Genomic DNA, 17,116 nt, shown 5'->3' with positions numbered 1-17,116 from the left:
ACTACTAAAATTCTTACCACCTTTTTTGGATTCTGTTTCATTAAAATCTATAAAACCTGTTTTATAAAATCCTTGGGAAGAAGTTCTCAATTTTCTTATGGCATTGGAGATAGTTGTCTCGAAGTCGTTGATTCCTTTGGATTTTAAAGTTTTTGCAAGTGCACCAAAATTTGATATGTCAGATGGGTTGTCTAGGACTCTCGGACGAGTTTTGTTTTCGTTTTATCGATTTGATAAAAGGTCACTGTTTTCATCACTTACTATATGGATCTGTAAAAAAACAACTCAGCACATAAATCTTATTTACCATTTACATTTTACTAATATTTTATCCTCACCTCGCTTAGTATCGCCCAGTTTTCAGAATCAGCATGTACCTTAAGTCTGATAGCAGCAATTTTTCCAAATTCAGGATCGTCCAGAGTACCATAAGCTAGACCAGTAGAATCAAACTTACTTACAATTATAAAACCATCATTTGTGGAATTGTAGCGAGATCCGACATCATAAATCACTTTTGGAGATGCTGGTAAGACTTCTACAGTAGTATTGTAGAATCTGTCTGATGGATGTTCTGCGTTACCACTTCGGAAAAGATAACTAAAAAAAAAAACAAAATAGTAGATTCACACGTGTCCTCCCTTCCATGAGCCAAAATTAATTATTAAAGGGCTTATAATTAACTTCCCGAAAGTTTGTTTTCATAAAAAAATTCGATTTGCTAATTTTATGTTTTCTCGACGTTTCAAGCCATTCTGAATCGAATGAGACTAAATTTGGAAGAAGTATGTGTGAAGTATGTATGTGTGTGTGTCCGTGTATATGTGTGTGAACAGATTTTTTGCCGTGAATCGACGTGTTCTCAAAAAACGGCTGAACCGATTTCAAAAATTTAAAAGCCGTTCGATGTATTTCGATAAGGACTAACATTTTGCGCGAAGATTAGCCAAGCCGTTTCTTTGTAAATCTCAGAAAAGTGAAAAAATTTTCGTCCACGTTATAGCCCGCAATTCTGACTCGATTTTAAAAATTCAAAACCCGTTGGAAAGATATTGGTTGGAAATCGTGGTGATTAATTTTGGTAAATATTCGCTGGCACAATTTCTTGTAATTAAATGTTGAAATTTTTTTTCGACGATTTTTATGAATTTTTTTTTGGTTATTGATACCATGGTCTTCTAGATCATACTAAAATATTACTGCTCTACGAAAAGTCGTTTAATTTAAAAAATTCGTCAAAGTTTGCAAAAATTAGTATCGTTTCTTAATGAGGACTATCGTTTATCAGTTTTGTGCGACGATCTATCGAGCCGTTTCTTTATAATTTGGAATAAAGTCTTAAACTTTTCGCCATTTAAGCTCCTACTAACGAATCGATTTAAAAAAATCAAAAACTGTTCGAAAAATATTAGTTGGGAATGATACTGATTAGTTTTAGATGAAAAACTACTAAGCCGTTTTCTTGTAATTAACTGTTTAAAATAAAAATTGAAGCCGATTTTTATAAAACTTTTTTTGGCTATATATATCACGGTCTTATAGAACTTACTGAAATATTACGGCCTTACGACAAGTAGTTCAATTTTAAAAATTCATCAAAGTTTGAGAAAATGAGTAGTTTTTTTGACGTTAGTTAAAATTCAAATTAGACGATTTATTTGGTATTAGGATAGAGTACTTGGTCTTAATGAATACACTAAACCATTAAAGTCCTACGGAAACTGGTTCAATTATAAAAATTATTGATTTTTAAAAATTTGCTTTTAGAAAATACTCCGAGTTAACGTGTTCGTTCGTTTTTAATTATGTGTAATAAATCCACTCGAAATACATTTAATCACTCATAAATTATTAATTAATTAATTTATTATTTATTGATTAAGACGATTATTTACACATACAGGGAAGTTCATGCGACTTGCCTCAATGCAAAATACCAATACCAACTGGTTTATTGGTAAAATCATAATAACATTTCTAGTAAATGAAACAACAATCGTCTACCTCTTTACTGCAATTGGTTGTTTAAATTTAAATAGAAGACTATCTCCTGGTTCTGGCAAAAGACCCCAAAAGTATCCCTCTCCTGCATAAGCTTTTGCCAAAGTGTTCTGCTTGTAGGCTGCTATTCCTGTCTGGACATCTGCTGGAGGATTTTTGTGAGGAATGTATAAGGGTACTTTTCCAAATTGTTTATCCTGGGAAGAAAAAAATTAAAAATTGTATAACATGTCAATTCTAGAAGTCGATCTCTTAAAGAAATCACATAGAAATCAAGAAATACATTTTGAAGAATAATAAACATTCTAATTCTATTGGCAATGAGTTAAGTCACCACCTGTTTGATATACATATAAGTATTCTTTAACAATGAGAATTAGAATTAGGAAAAAAATATTATTAAAGTGAATTAAGTGACAAAAATTTCTGCAGACATGGTCAATTTCTAAATTTATTAGAAAGTCACAAAGTAAAACAAATTGTGAGAACTTACCTTCAACTTTTGAACTTTTCCTTTAAGGGACGAATGCATTCCTATGTGTTGGAACAAACTTGGTTTGTAATGTATCCACACTTTTGCCTTTTCTTTCTTACAATGTTTCTGGAAAACAATCATATGCATATACATTTTTTTAAATTTATCAACATAGTTATATAAATTTAGTTCGTTTCAACTTTTTATTGCACTATTAAAAAAAATAATGAATAAAATAGTATTTGATAAAGTAGTTATAAAATATTATAAATTATTTGTAAGTCATATAATAATAGATAAATGTGTCCTTAAAATCTATACTTTGTATGGAAAAATATTATTCAACAATATTGGATATAAGAAGAAACTAATTTATAATTTTCCAAAATTGTAATTTAGAATTAATACATTAATCGCCTCGATAATAACAGAAATTTTCACATGGGCCATGGTAACTTTATTTGATAATTTAGGTAAAAATGCACCAAGAAAACTTCATATATCCAAGAAAATTTTTATTTTGCCAAAATTCGTGGGAAAACACTGATGCGATATTTATATATTACTTTTTTTCCTCCTACCAAATTGCTGGCTCTTAGCGTCAGACACATATGACTGACATGGCGATAATACTAATTGTAAGATAAATTTTCAATTAAAATATTATTCATACAATGCAGTAAAAAAACAATATTAGTTTAAATAAAAATTTAAATATTGGTTATATTGATATTGTTTCTCAATAATTTAGTAGAGAAATATATTAATATACATTAAAAATCAGTAAATTCTGATTCATATAAAAACAGATTCGATTAATAAATAACAACACAAATTGTCTTTGATTATTGACAAATGTAGTATATTAATATTATTATATCTTCTAATTAATATAAAAATACACTTACACTATCTTTCTCCCAATTGCATATTTTTGTGGAAATCAGATGATCCAGTAACCAGTCCACAGGTTTATCATTATAGAACATTTGAAAAAATGTGATCAACCACGGTAATTCAGCTGATTTGAACATTTTACCTGCAATAATACATAATATATAATAATTAGTTGTAGTTGTTACAAAAATGTTTCATGAAATAAATAACATATGTAACTAATGGTGCATGGCATCGTGACTTAAGGCAACTTGCTAGTAACACCACCAATTTGATATTCTTTTTTTCACTTCATATAATTACCGAAAATTTAATTTTTTAAAAAAGCTTTAAAAAATTTTTGAATACTGGAAAAATGAGATTTGGGAATATTTGAAAATTTCTCAGAAAAAATACTTAAAAAATTAGATTTTTTTTGAAAATTTTGAACATTTTTTCAAAGCAATCGTGCTGCTTGGTTATTATAGAGACGAAATATCGAAGCGCGTAAGCGCCGCGTCGCGGACTAAAGTCTTTGCTCTGAAAAATAAGTTCAAAATTTCTAAGATATTTCAAAATAAAAAAAAAACATTTGTTTTCAAGTCTTTTTTTCCAAAGAAGTCAATGCCTTTCAAAAATTTGAAATTTCTCAAAAATCTAAAAAGTCAAAATCTTTTTTAAACAATTTAATTTTTGGTACGGGAAATTCCAGCTATTAAGGCGCTATGCCATATACCACTAGTTGAATCATTCAAACGGGTTGATCCGTATTCCCAAAATCGTTGACGAAAATTTGTACCCGCACACAAACATACATCTTTTTCTTTCTAAGGTATGCCAAACAGTTCAGAAACGTTTGAAACGTGAAGAAATATAAAAAAATTCGTTTTTGATTTTTTTCTATTACAATTATTTACCCCATGGAAAGTTAAAAAAAATTTTATAATAGAATCAAGGCCTAATTATAAAGCATGTTAGATTATAATGCCTATTAAAACACGTTTGTTTTCAATTATATATCTTTTTCTATCTAAAATATTATATATACATTTATATATATATATATATATATATATATATATAAGGTATGTAAATAGTAATTATAAACTGCAAACGCAAACCATAATGAACACAATAAATAATGCCCGGCATAGATTAAACCGTGAATAATACAATATTCAACCCTTAAACAAGATAAATGGAAACTAACCGAGCAAATGCGGTGAAATAACTTTAATATCTGAATAATTATAGTAACCTAGGTATTATTTAACTTTCTACATATATTATTACTGCATTTATATCGCAGTCCAACCAGCCTGGAGGCAAAAAGAGCCAAAATTTTATTTTAAATTTTGAAAATATTTTACAGTATTATAGCTAGATAATTTAATCAATGTGGTGCAATAATTATAGTAGCTGAATTAAAATAAGCACTAGTATCAACATCTATTCCTACAGTAAATATATGATGAGCTCATACAATAAATCCTAATAATCCAATAGCTAATATAGCATAAAATATTCCTAAAGTTCCAAAAGTTTCAATTTTTCCTGATTCTTCAGAAATAATATGCGAAATTATTCCAAATACGGGTTAAATTAAAATATAAACTTCAGGATGTTCAAAAATGCCGTTTAATTATTTGGTTGGAGACGAAAATTAAAAGGGCGGGACACAAAGGTCCAATTTGTTTTAGCAAGTATTTGTTAAAACTAAATTACATCACAACAAATAGTTCAGTAAAACTCCCAGGTAAATTGTTACTGAAATATTTTTCATTTTTCAAAAAAATGTAAACCAAGTCCATAGGCACAGATTACAGAACTTTGCAAAGAGTATTCGTCATCATTTTTTAAACCTAATTTACTCTTTATTTATTATTTTTTATTGTTCACACTTTTGTCAGAGTAAAGATTCAATTTGTCCTTTTTACCCCACCCATTTGTAAGCTTTTAAATGGGTTATATGAAAAAAAAACTGTTAAATCGCACTTAAAAATAACAATACTTATTATAAAACACAGAACTTTGCAAAGAGTATTCGTCATCATTTTTTTAACTTAATTTACTCTTTTATTTATTATTTTTTAATTTATTCAATTGGTCCTTTTTACCCCACCCACTTGTAAAATTTTATATGGAATATATTAAAACTGTTAAATCTAACTTAAAAATAACAAAACATCTTATAGAACAATTAATTAATGTTTGTTTAAAAATTATATTTAGGTCTAGTAAACTAAACAACAGTGCTCACAACCAAAAAAACTAATAACGGAAAAAATACTTTTTTATGGATTTTATGAAAAAAAAAATTATGGAAAAAATACTTTTATAAATATTGCCTTTTATCGACGAAGCAAAAATCAAGACTGGTTATACATATTTTGCCCCCTACTTTCAAATATTGTTGTTAAAAAATTCTTAACTTCACTCGTTTTTGAGATATCAGTGGTCGACCTTTGTACTCGCGGATCTTTAAGCCCCTATATATATAAAATCCAGGTCTTCTATCATTATGATTGACACAAACATATTTCCTAGTCCTTGAAGTATTTCTTCTTATATAATATTTCTTCTCAGAAATATTTTATATTTCTTAGTTCTTATGATGAAAACGCAAAACGAGCACCAATCATTATTTTTTCTCACTTTGCGTGTCCTTTGTATATTACGTGTCTTTTTCCACTTTGAGTCTGTCAGTGGTTCTTAACATTTCTGAATTAGGGGTGATAAATTACATCCCTTATCAGAAGGGCTTATATGTCTTCTAAGACAGTGGCATTATGTAAGGATATGCGTGATAAAATATTTAGAGCATGGATCGTGGGCATGCCATCGTGCCTTAAGGCAAATTGCTGGAACTTCCCGTACCAATTTTTTTTTTTTAAAGAATAACATTTTTGAAAAAAATTACTCTGAAAAAATTAGATTTTTGAAAAGCTATAAATTTTTGACAAAAATTTACTTTGTTTTGAAAAAAAAAGACTTTTTGAAGAAAAATGTACTTTGAAATATTTTGGAAATTCTGAACTTTTTTTCAAAGCAATCGTACTGCTTTAACTGCATAGAGACGAAATATCGAAGCGCGTAAGCGCCGCGTCGCCGTCTAACCGATAAACGCTGATACGGAACCCATAGGAATGTAAACAAAATTTATACTTATTATTAAAATCTCTATAAAATATCTGATAATTTGATGTGCATATGTCTAATGGTCATTTTTGACCGCCAGATGGCATTTTTTGTACCTTTTTTACTAGATATCCGAAACCGCTAGACCTACTTATGAAAAGTTCATCAGTTCTTCATCTTGTTAATACAAGTAAAATGTTTTTTGAATAATTTAAATCGAACGCTCCGTTCTCTTAAAAACTGAGTTTTGGCACTTTTTGCCCCATATCTTCGGAACGGCTAGACCTGCTTTGCCAAAAACTAATCAGCACGTCTCCTTATCAATACAAATCGAATGTTTTTTGAATTATGCAAATCGCTTCATCCGTGTTCTCGAAATCGTCAACGAAAATTTGTATCCAAACACACACACACACATGCACACACACACATGCACACACACATATATCCATTTTTTTAAGGTATGTCAAAATGTTCAGAAGGTTTTGAAACGTAAAGATGTATAAAAATTTTCATTTTCCATTTTTTTGCGATTACTATAACTTGCCCTACGGGTAGTTAAAAATATAAAAAATTAGATTTAGATTAGAAATTGAGAAATGTTGAAATTTTTTAAACAAAAAATGGCATTTTCGCAAAATTTTATTTTTTTGTATTTTTTTGAGAATTTTTAACATTTTTTTCAAGTAATCGTGCTGCATAGCATATTGGAGTCGAAATTTTGGCACTTTTTGCTGCGTCTCCTTATCAGTAGGAATTGAATGTTTTTGTATTATTCAAATCGGTTGATCCATGTTCGCAAAATCGTCGTCGAATATTTGTATCCGCAGACGCACATACACGCACACACACATTTTTTTTTTCTAAAGTATGCCAAAATGTTCACAAGTCTCTAAAACGTAAAGATATATAAAAATTTTCATTTTTGGTAAGTTCGAAGATCGGGGCTTAAAGATCCGCTGTTAAAAGGTCCACCGCCAGTATACAAAAAATTAAAATATAACATCATAAATAAATTTTCCTTTCCTACCAATAAATCCCAGTTGGCAGAAATCCAACGCGAACCACGGTTCCTTCCTCGCGGTTTTTTCGATGGCATAATTCTTCATGGAAGAAATAAAATTTTTCTTAGCCAAGATATCGTCTTCTAATTGTACATAAAACGTGGCCTTAGTTTGAGCATAGGTCATTAAATAGGCAAAATCCAAATTTTGCTTCGTTCTCCATCTGACTCGTTCGATAGGATCATCTAGGGTTATCCTTAATTTGTCCAAATTTGGATAATAAGAGGGATGTGGTGCTAGGACTTCTAGTAAACCAGAAGAAACCTAAAATCCAACAATGATAAAATTTATATGTATTCTCATCAAAATATTACTTCGCTTATTTACCTGTTTAGGAAACCTCAATTCTATTTGTTTGGCAACTAAAAGCACATAATCCAAATCGGTTTCTGCCACAAAAACAATAACTATGGAGTCATCAGCTTCTGATTCACTCATGGCTTCCATCAAATTTTGGAGAGTTGTCATTAGATAACTTTGTTTGTCTCTTTTCACAGTCGGAATACCTAGGAAAAAAATAAAAATATTTAGTGAAAAACATAATAACTCAATTTTGAAGTAAGAATGATATAATAGTAAATTATTGGTACATTTCTCTTCATGTATCCTTGAGGATTTTGCTACACAGAAGCATTTATATCGACTCCGTAAAAATTTTAATTGATCATGCAAATTAAATCGATAAACTTCACGCTTTTTTGAAGTTTTTTTTCAAAACTACGACGACTATCCAATTTAAGTTCATACAAAAAGAGTTCTCAAGTCAAACTACTTCACAGAAACTCTGATCATTCATCTCTTATGAATAATTCGCGCCGTACTTTGTAAGGAATTCTAAGGGTAGATACCCTTCCTAGGATTTGAAACTATGCAGTGCCAGTTCATGGAACCCACATTAATCTTCAGAAAAACAACCAGAGTAAAGTTTATATATATATATATATATATATATATATATATATATTTTGTAGAGTTTCGAACAAGAATCCAAAAATAATACAAAATAAAAAACAAGAAAAGTTTTTAATAAACAATTTCTTTATTTAATTATTTGTTTTACTGTCGACGTTTCGGAACTAGGTACGTTCCATCTTCAGGACATCTGTCAAGAAAACAGATCTTGATGAGATTTTAGCAAACAATATGTTTGGAAAAGAAAATAGATTTTCTTAAATAATAAATTAATTGCAAAAAAAAATATAATAATGTACAGAAATATGTTAATATGATCAAAATGAAAATGATAAAAATAAATGAGTGGATTATCAGAACAGGATATTAAACATAATAGAAAATTTTTTTGAAAGTTATGGAAATTTTTTAAGAAAAGGTTAATTAAAAAAATTTCCATAACTTTCAAAAAAAATTTCTATTATGTTTAATATCCTGTTCTGATAATCCACTCATTTATTTTTATCATTTTCATTTTGATCATATTAACATATTTCTGTACATTATTATATTTTTTTTTGCAATTAATTTATTATTTAAGAAAAATCTATTTTCTTTTCCTAAACATATTGTTTGCTAAAATCTCATCAAGATCATGTTTCTTGACAGATGTCCTGAAGATGGAACGTACCTAGTTCCGAAACGTCGACAGTAAAACAAATAATTAAATAAAGAAATTGTTTATTAAAAACTTTTCTTGTTTTTTATTTTGTATTATTTTTGGATTCTTGTTCGAAACTCTACAAAATATACACAAATCCAAGACTCTACCATTCAATATATATATATATATATATATATATGTTTAATTTGAGTTTAATATTCGGGCGTAACATCAATAAAAATATTTTTATTGATGTTACGCCCGAATATTAAACTCAAATTAAACATATATATCAACATCAAATTCAAGAATATTCAAATATATATATATATATATATATATATATATATATATATAATATTACGGACTTTGCCAAACTATTAAATTAGGAAACTAACGATGCGTGCAGAATTTCAGTCGGATTGGGAATAGATGCAAAATTGGGAATAGATAGATGATAATGGTAAAAACGATTTAACATAAATTACTTAACGGTATGCATATAAATTAGAAACTAGGTGTGAATGGCATTTTGTCTTAAGGCAAGTTGCATGAACTTCCCGATATGTGTAATAATCGACTTAATCGCTTTCACTAGAAACTAAACTAGTGGTGCATGGCATCGTGCCTTAAGGCAAATTGATGGAACTTCCTGTTGCAAAAATTGGAGATTTCAAAAAAAATTCAAGTGTTTTTTACAGAATTTTGAAAAATAATGGATTTTTGACATTTTTAAAATGTTTGAAAAACATTTAGATTTTTGAAAAGTTTTAATTTTTTTATACTTTTTGAAAATTTTGAACTTTTTTTTAAAAGCAATCGCAATACGTTAGCTACGTAAGAACGAAATATCGAAAAATAATAGCTACGTAAAAAAAAATTATTCTTATTATTAAAATTTCTATAAAATATTTGATAATTGCATGTGCATATGCCATGCAATTATCAAATATTTTTGTCCGCAAAATGGCATTTTTTTTTACTTTTTTATTGAATCTCCGAAACCGCTATACCTGCCTTTACAAAAATTTCATCAGTTCTTTTGTCAATACAAGTAAAATGTTTTTTGGCGGCTAAACCTGCCTTTGCCAAAAACTAATCAGCACGTCTCCTAATGAATGAGAATCGAATATTTTTTGAATTATTCAAATTGGTTGATCTGTGTTCTCGAAATCGTCGACGAAAATTTGTATCACATACGTACACACACGCACACATACACACACACACACTAACACACACATACATCAATTTTTCTAAGGTATGCCAAAATGTTCAGAAACCTTTGAAACATTTTGATACATAAAAAATAAAATCATTTTCGTTTTTCAATATTGCGATTTCCAATCTCAAACACATTTATAATGCACGTAATTGTATTAATTTAGTGCATAAATACGTGTTTGTATCTCTATAAAGCAATTTTCGTAAAAACATTTTTTTCAAAAACTTAATAAACTAGTTGAAAGTGGCATTGAAAGTGGAAATCAATCGAAATTGAAATTTAAATATTCAGGTAATATTTTCAACTGTTTATTTCAAAAATAAAGTTATCGATTTCATTTAAATCTAAATCCGGGACAAATATTGTTTTTATAAAAACCCGGGACACAAGGTGCAAATCCCACCCAGCCCCTTAAAAGTATGTCTCATGTTATCAGAAAATGTCTTCATCTTTTTAAGTTCTACAAGATCACGGCCCAAGCATATTTCCTAATTTGACCTTAAGAAGAATCCTGTGACATTTTCTCTCACGTGCCGTCCATTTATGATATTTCTCCGGAGTTATCTAATATTCCTGATGCCAGATGTGATGTAGTCATGGAAACAAATCAATAATGTCATACAATGTCGGTCTACGGAAACGTAGCTGTATCGTAGCACAAGTGCAACATCAAGGTGCACTGGTGTCTGTTCTTGTGCTAACAAAGTATTCTATATTAGAGAGGAATAGTGGTAGAGCTGGTGTAAATTTATTAACTTCCCGAAGAAAAGTGAAAAATAAATCGTTTACGTTTTAGCCCGCAATCCTGAATGGATTTTCAAAATTCTAAAAGTGTTCGGAAGATATTGGTTGGGAATCGTGCCGATTAGTTTTTCTTGTAATAAGGTGTTAAAAAAAATTTTCGACGATGTTTATGATTTTTTTTAAGGTAGATACTATAGTAATATAGACTCATACTCAAATATTACAGCCCTACGACAAATATTTTAATGTAAAAAAATTATCCAAGTTTAAGAAAATATTATAGACAAAACTTGTGTCATAAGTTACTTTTGTGATGTGATGAGTTAAACAATATCAATTCATTAATATTTAAAATAATAAACTACGATTTTAGGGCATACAATAGCCCGTGTCTGTGCAATATTTTAATTAATAAATTTAAAAGTGTTTGAGAAAATTCTATTCGAAATCGCAATGTTTAGATTTTTTTTCGCGGATTGACCCAGGTTTCCAAAAAATATAGGTCTTTAATTGAATCATCGTAATTTCTTGATGATAAAATTCCAAATACCCATCAAATATCCGAAAATGATATATATATATATATATATATATATATATATTATGTTACAATTGGATCATAATGTATATCATTCTCAGATTGTCTTAAGACAACGAGTATGCTTATTAATACGAATGAATTAATATGTTATGAATGAGAAAATTGGCGATTACAAAATTCGAAAGACGGTCTAAAATAGTTTCTCATCTTAATAATTTCAATTTCAATATCACAAAAATTAGCAGAAATATAAAAACAGATTTTTTGACTACCTGACATAAGTAGTATTTTTTTCAAGGAAAATAAAATTTTATACAAGACTCAAAAGTGAAAAAAAATGTAGATCTAAAATTGTATGATTGTGAATTAAAAAATAATGGATTCAAGGAATTTTTAATAGCCAGTATTGCTTAAAAAAGGTTTATTAAAAAAAACTGCATTTTATTTTTTTGTAGGACACGAAATATAAAAGTGCCTTCAAAGCTATCGCAGCTCATTTTATTTAAAATGTTGATATCCATGTAAATAATAATTTTTATTATATTATTAGAGTAAATTTCATCTAGTTTTATAAACTTATTATAATGCATAATATGAAAATTAAAAGTTAATTGGAAAAATGTAAAAAAATGTTCTAATTCCACATATTATGGAAATCTAAAGTACGCATTTCAAGTACGAAGTATTCACATATCAATATCCAAATGTATATAACAGTTTCTACCAGATTTTATTAAATTTAATCTAGCTTGTTCTATTGTAAACAAATCAAAATGTCCTAAATGAAAATTAAAAGTTATTTGAAGAAATGTGAAAAAATGTTCTAACCCCATATATAACAAATTAGCAAAATACTAAAGTCCACATTTCAACTACGAGTTATTCCAAATTTTAATATCCAAGTGTATATAAGATTTTTTAATATATTTTAGTAAATTTTATCTAGATTCTACTAATGTGAACAAATTATAATGTCCGTAATAAAAATTTGAAGTTATTTAAAGGACTGTGAAAAAATGTTCTAAATCCATATATTGCTGGAAATACTAGGGCCCGCTATTTCAATTAGGAATTATTCAAAATTTCATTATAACATATGTTAATAAATTATAATGCCCCGAATAAAATCTTTAAGTTATTTGAAAAAATGTAAAAAAGGATGAAAACGTGTTAAAATATTCTCTTTCTCTGCATTCCAACAATAACATTTTTTCCTCAAATTTAGACAATTCCTGTAATAAAGAAATATTTTTGAATCCATTCCCTTTCGATGATCAAGAAAGATCATCTCAGCAATTAGTATGCCAAAAACTGAGCGTATAAAAGTACATTTCGCCTTCGTGGTTTCTAAAACATCCTTATATTATTTATAAGATCATTTCCCATTCCGCCAAAACAAATTTCATCTCGAATTTCCATATTTACCTGTGATGTTACGACTTCTGCCCCGTTGTTATTTCTTTATGTTCCACTTGGATTATTTCAATTTTCTGTCTGTTGTATTTTTGTCCCAGACAATATGCAAATATACTGTTTCTGTGTATTTACTCTGTTTTGAAATAAATATCATCTGAATACACGGAAAATATGTTTACTTTGAAACGAATTTTTAGGGCACCTGGTTTGTTCATGGGGAAAATGTAGGATGTTCTGGTTTTATTGATAAACAAACGTTTATTGAAATAGAAATATAATAGACATGTTCGAAATGATAAAATTCTGATACTCTACAAATGGAAAAATGCTTTGTGAAATGAGACGAACCATATGGCGAATAATGTCTTATAATATTATAGAGAATATTATTAACTTTTTATTAATATATAATGATATAATCGCATTTTAACGAAAATTTACGATATTTAGCAAAATTGAAAAAAAAACACACCCTAAAAATTTAACGTCGAAGTTTGCGGATGTATTTCATATTCACTATTACTATTATTATATTTATGAAATTCTGTTATAAAAAATAATTGTTTAAAAATACTTGCTGCACTAATGATTCGCAAATACCTACGAAAAAGTTAATTGAAAACTACCTAACTTTTTTAAAAATAAAAATTTCTAAAAGCTCCAGATATGTGTGCTTTCTAATTAAGAGAAAATTATGCAAAATGCGTTTTCTCAGCAACATTCAACATACATATGCACTTGAGTACAGACAGTCGGAAAACAGAATATATTACGAGATATTTAAAGTTGAACTGAAAAGCACTCTATGAAAATAATAAAGCAAGACGAAAATTTACATGAAAATTCATTTGGAATTCTCAGTTACACCGTGAAAATTTTCCAGGAGTTATTAAAACAACGAATAATAGATGAAGTTAGTTTCAAAACAGAAATATTATTATAATGAAAATTTATTCTGAAACTAGGTATTTACTGTCTTCAGATCACCTATTGAAAACATTGTAATTATTTGTAAATAAGGAAAAACTAGTGGTGTATACCATCGTGCCTTAAGGCAAATTGAAATAAGGAACTAGCCGTATCAAAAATTAATATTTTTAGAAAAGATTAATTTAAAAAAAAAAAAAAAATTGATTTTCGAGAATTTTTAAATTTTTGCAAAAAATTCACTTTGTTGAAAAAAATGACCGAAAAAAGTTTTCTTTATTTTGAAATATTTTGGAAATTTTAAACTTTTTTTCAAAGTAATCGCACCTCTTTAACTGCATAAAGGCGAAATATCGAAGCGCGTAAACGCCGCATCGCCGTCTATAAGTTAGGGAACCCATAAAATTCATAAGTATTATTAAAATCTCTATAAATTATCTGATAATTTGATATGCATATGTCCAATTTTTGACCTCATAATGGCGTTTTTTTACTCATTTTACTAAATTTCCAAAACCGCCTGACCTGCCTTTTCCAAGAATTTAATCAGTTCTTCATCTTCAATGAACATAAAATGTTTTTTGAATTATTAAAATCGGACGCACCGTTCTCTTAAAAACTAAGTTACCGTTTTAGGCACTTTTTGCCCCGTATCTACAAAACAGCTAGACCTGCCTTTGCCAAAAACTAATCAGCGCGTCTCCTTATCAACAGGAATCAAATTTGTATTCGCACACACACACATACATAAACTCACCCACACACACATACGTACATTCAATTTTTCTAAGGTATGCCAAAATGTTGAGAAACCTTTCAATTTGTTTGCGATTACTATAACTTACCATAGGAGAAGATAAAAACAGAAACTAAAATTTTTAAAATTAATGAATTTTGAGAAACCCTCCTCCTGATTTAGATTTTTATTTTTCTAATCAATTTTATTTATTACAAAATTATCAAGTATTTTACAATTTTACAATCCTGAACTTTTGATGAAACTTGCAAAAAAACACTTTAGTGCTTTCGTTTAAAAGAACGCCTTCTCGAATTCTCATTATTTTTGACGGAGGTTCTAGGAGTGCTATTCACGATTACGAATCCAAAACTTAAATGAACAAAATTATTACAAATTAACCATAATAACCAAAAAATGGTCTAAGTCACAAGGTAAAGATCTAGGTGGCACCTAAAAGCTCAATTTTCAAACTACTAGGGATAATTTTCTGTCATGATAGTTAAGGTTCTGGGACACTCTGTATATTTATATATTACTGTTCCTAATATTGAATTTCCCAACAATAAGAGAAAAACGAAATGTAGCGGAAAAAAGCAATCGTTTTTCACTTTTTTCTGACAAACTTAACTGACGTTTACACGGAAGAGAAAAATATTGGATGGGACTTCATTCAGATATTTCATCTGTCATCCTTATGCGAATATATTATAAGGAATAGAAATATTCTTTTCATTTCAGAATGATATATAGGTGCTGAAAACGTTTTATTGTCGTCAACAAAATATATTTTATTTGTAACAAATATTGTCTTATAGGGTAGAGCAGAGCTTAAAAGGTCCGCGGGTACAAAGGTCCTCCACCATATTTCGAAAACATGTAAAGTTATGAATTTTTTAATAACAATATTTGAAAGTAGGAGGTAAAAGATGTATAACCAGCCTTGATTTTTACGACGTCGATAAACGGAAATTTTTGAAAATCTATAACAAAAGTATTTTATTTCGTTGTTATTTTTTTGGTTGTGGGCACTGATGTTTAGTTTACGAGACCTAAATATAATTTTTAAGTAAAAGATATTTAATTGTTTTATAAGATGTATTGTTAATTTCAAGTTAAATTTTTTTAATATAACCCATACAAAAGCTCATAAGTGTGCGGGGTAAAAAGGACCAATTGCATCTTTACCCTGGCAAAAGTGTTAACAATAAAAAATAATAAATAAAAAAGTAAATTAAGTCAAAAAAGCAATTTTACGAGAATTAATTTAAAGAAATAGTTATGAAAATCTTAGTGATGAGTATTTCTGACAAAATACCAGATCAAGGTTATATACAGCGTCATTTCTGTAAAAAACGTAACAATAATTTTCATATTTTGCATTGGTTAAATAATGTAGTTGTTATCTTGTTAAATCCCTTTGAAATTAAAAATAAGACATTAGACCTGTTTGCCCCCTGGCCATCCCAATTTACCCTGCCTTTGAGGTAAAAAAAATGAAGTGAATTTTTTTTTTTAAAAACACAAAAGTTTTACTAAACATTGTGAGATGTTTGTTTAATATTAGTTTTTTGTTGTGATATAATTGGTTTGGTTTGGTTTGCACATTATAATTGTACAAAGTCAAATTGGACCGGACCTTTGTACTGCTTAAATAAAATAAAGTTATATTTTGTTTTATTTCAAATCAATATTTTTTGTATTATAAATTACAGTCCTGTGATTAACTTTTATTTGGTTTATATTAAAATTTAATGTTATTATGGCTCCACTACATTTTTAATATTAGTGAATTATTATCAATGTTTTAGTTAGAAAAGAAACAATAATACTATTCTTGATTACGCATATTTTAAACGTCATGGGATCCAGACATTTTTGGAGTAAATATATGTTGATTTATCAACATACATAAAGCTATATATATATATATATATATATATATATATATCCATGTGGTTTTGAGCTTTCGTGCATAGATTTTACAAGATCGTGCTTAGAATATTTTGCAGTAAAAGCGCGGAGCATTCTAAACGACTGAAATATTTCTCCTATTTTGCTACGTGAACTACATTTGACACGAATACTGAGAAAACTTTCATAATGGTAGACTCCAATAACTAACTCATTCATTTAGTAAAATTCCTAGCTAAATCATTATTAAAGGAGAAATTTAATCCCATTTTAGTACAACGACTAACACTATTTTCACCAAAACAAAAGCCCCTTTTAATATCGACTTAGAAATCTCGTTTATCAAATAAATTTGTCTTGACTGTAATTTAATTTACTTAGGAAACACAAGCCGAAACTTAATTAAACGTTTACAACAACACAAAAATAATTCAAAAAATCCCAGACAATTTAAAACTATGCTTGCGGATCACATTAATTCTATAAAACACAGTATAGACCTTT

At 28.3% G+C, this 17,116-nt stretch overlaps 1 protein-coding gene across 1 annotated transcript in view; it reads right to left on the bottom strand.

The window, feature by feature from the left end:
• Positions 1-222: 222 nt before the first annotated feature.
• The window catches only part of LOC113379010 (alpha-1,3-mannosyl-glycoprotein 4-beta-N-acetylglucosaminyltransferase A-like), an 87,096-nt gene continuing 70,202 nt past the window's right edge, over positions 223-17,116 (bottom strand). The window contains exons 6-12 of the mRNA XM_026619511.1: positions 7,882-8,060; positions 7,521-7,818; positions 3,385-3,515; positions 2,495-2,602; positions 2,005-2,198; positions 339-600; positions 223-270 (exon numbers count right to left, since the gene is read on the bottom strand). Coding sequence (XP_026475296.1) covers positions 223-270; positions 339-600; positions 2,005-2,198; positions 2,495-2,602; positions 3,385-3,515; positions 7,521-7,818; positions 7,882-8,060 — 1,220 coding nt within the window. The remainder of the gene's footprint in view (positions 271-338; positions 601-2,004; positions 2,199-2,494; positions 2,603-3,384; positions 3,516-7,520; positions 7,819-7,881; positions 8,061-17,116) is intronic.

This window comes from Ctenocephalides felis, unplaced genomic scaffold (genome assembly GCF_003426905.1).
Source record: "Ctenocephalides felis isolate EL2017-DRISC unplaced genomic scaffold, ASM342690v1 CF-g0.4_SCAFFOLD_00845, whole genome shotgun sequence".
NCBI lineage: Eukaryota > Metazoa > Arthropoda > Insecta > Siphonaptera > Pulicidae > Ctenocephalides > Ctenocephalides felis.
Note: the sequence above shows the minus strand (reverse complement) of the source record. Positions and strands in the feature narration are given on the sequence as shown.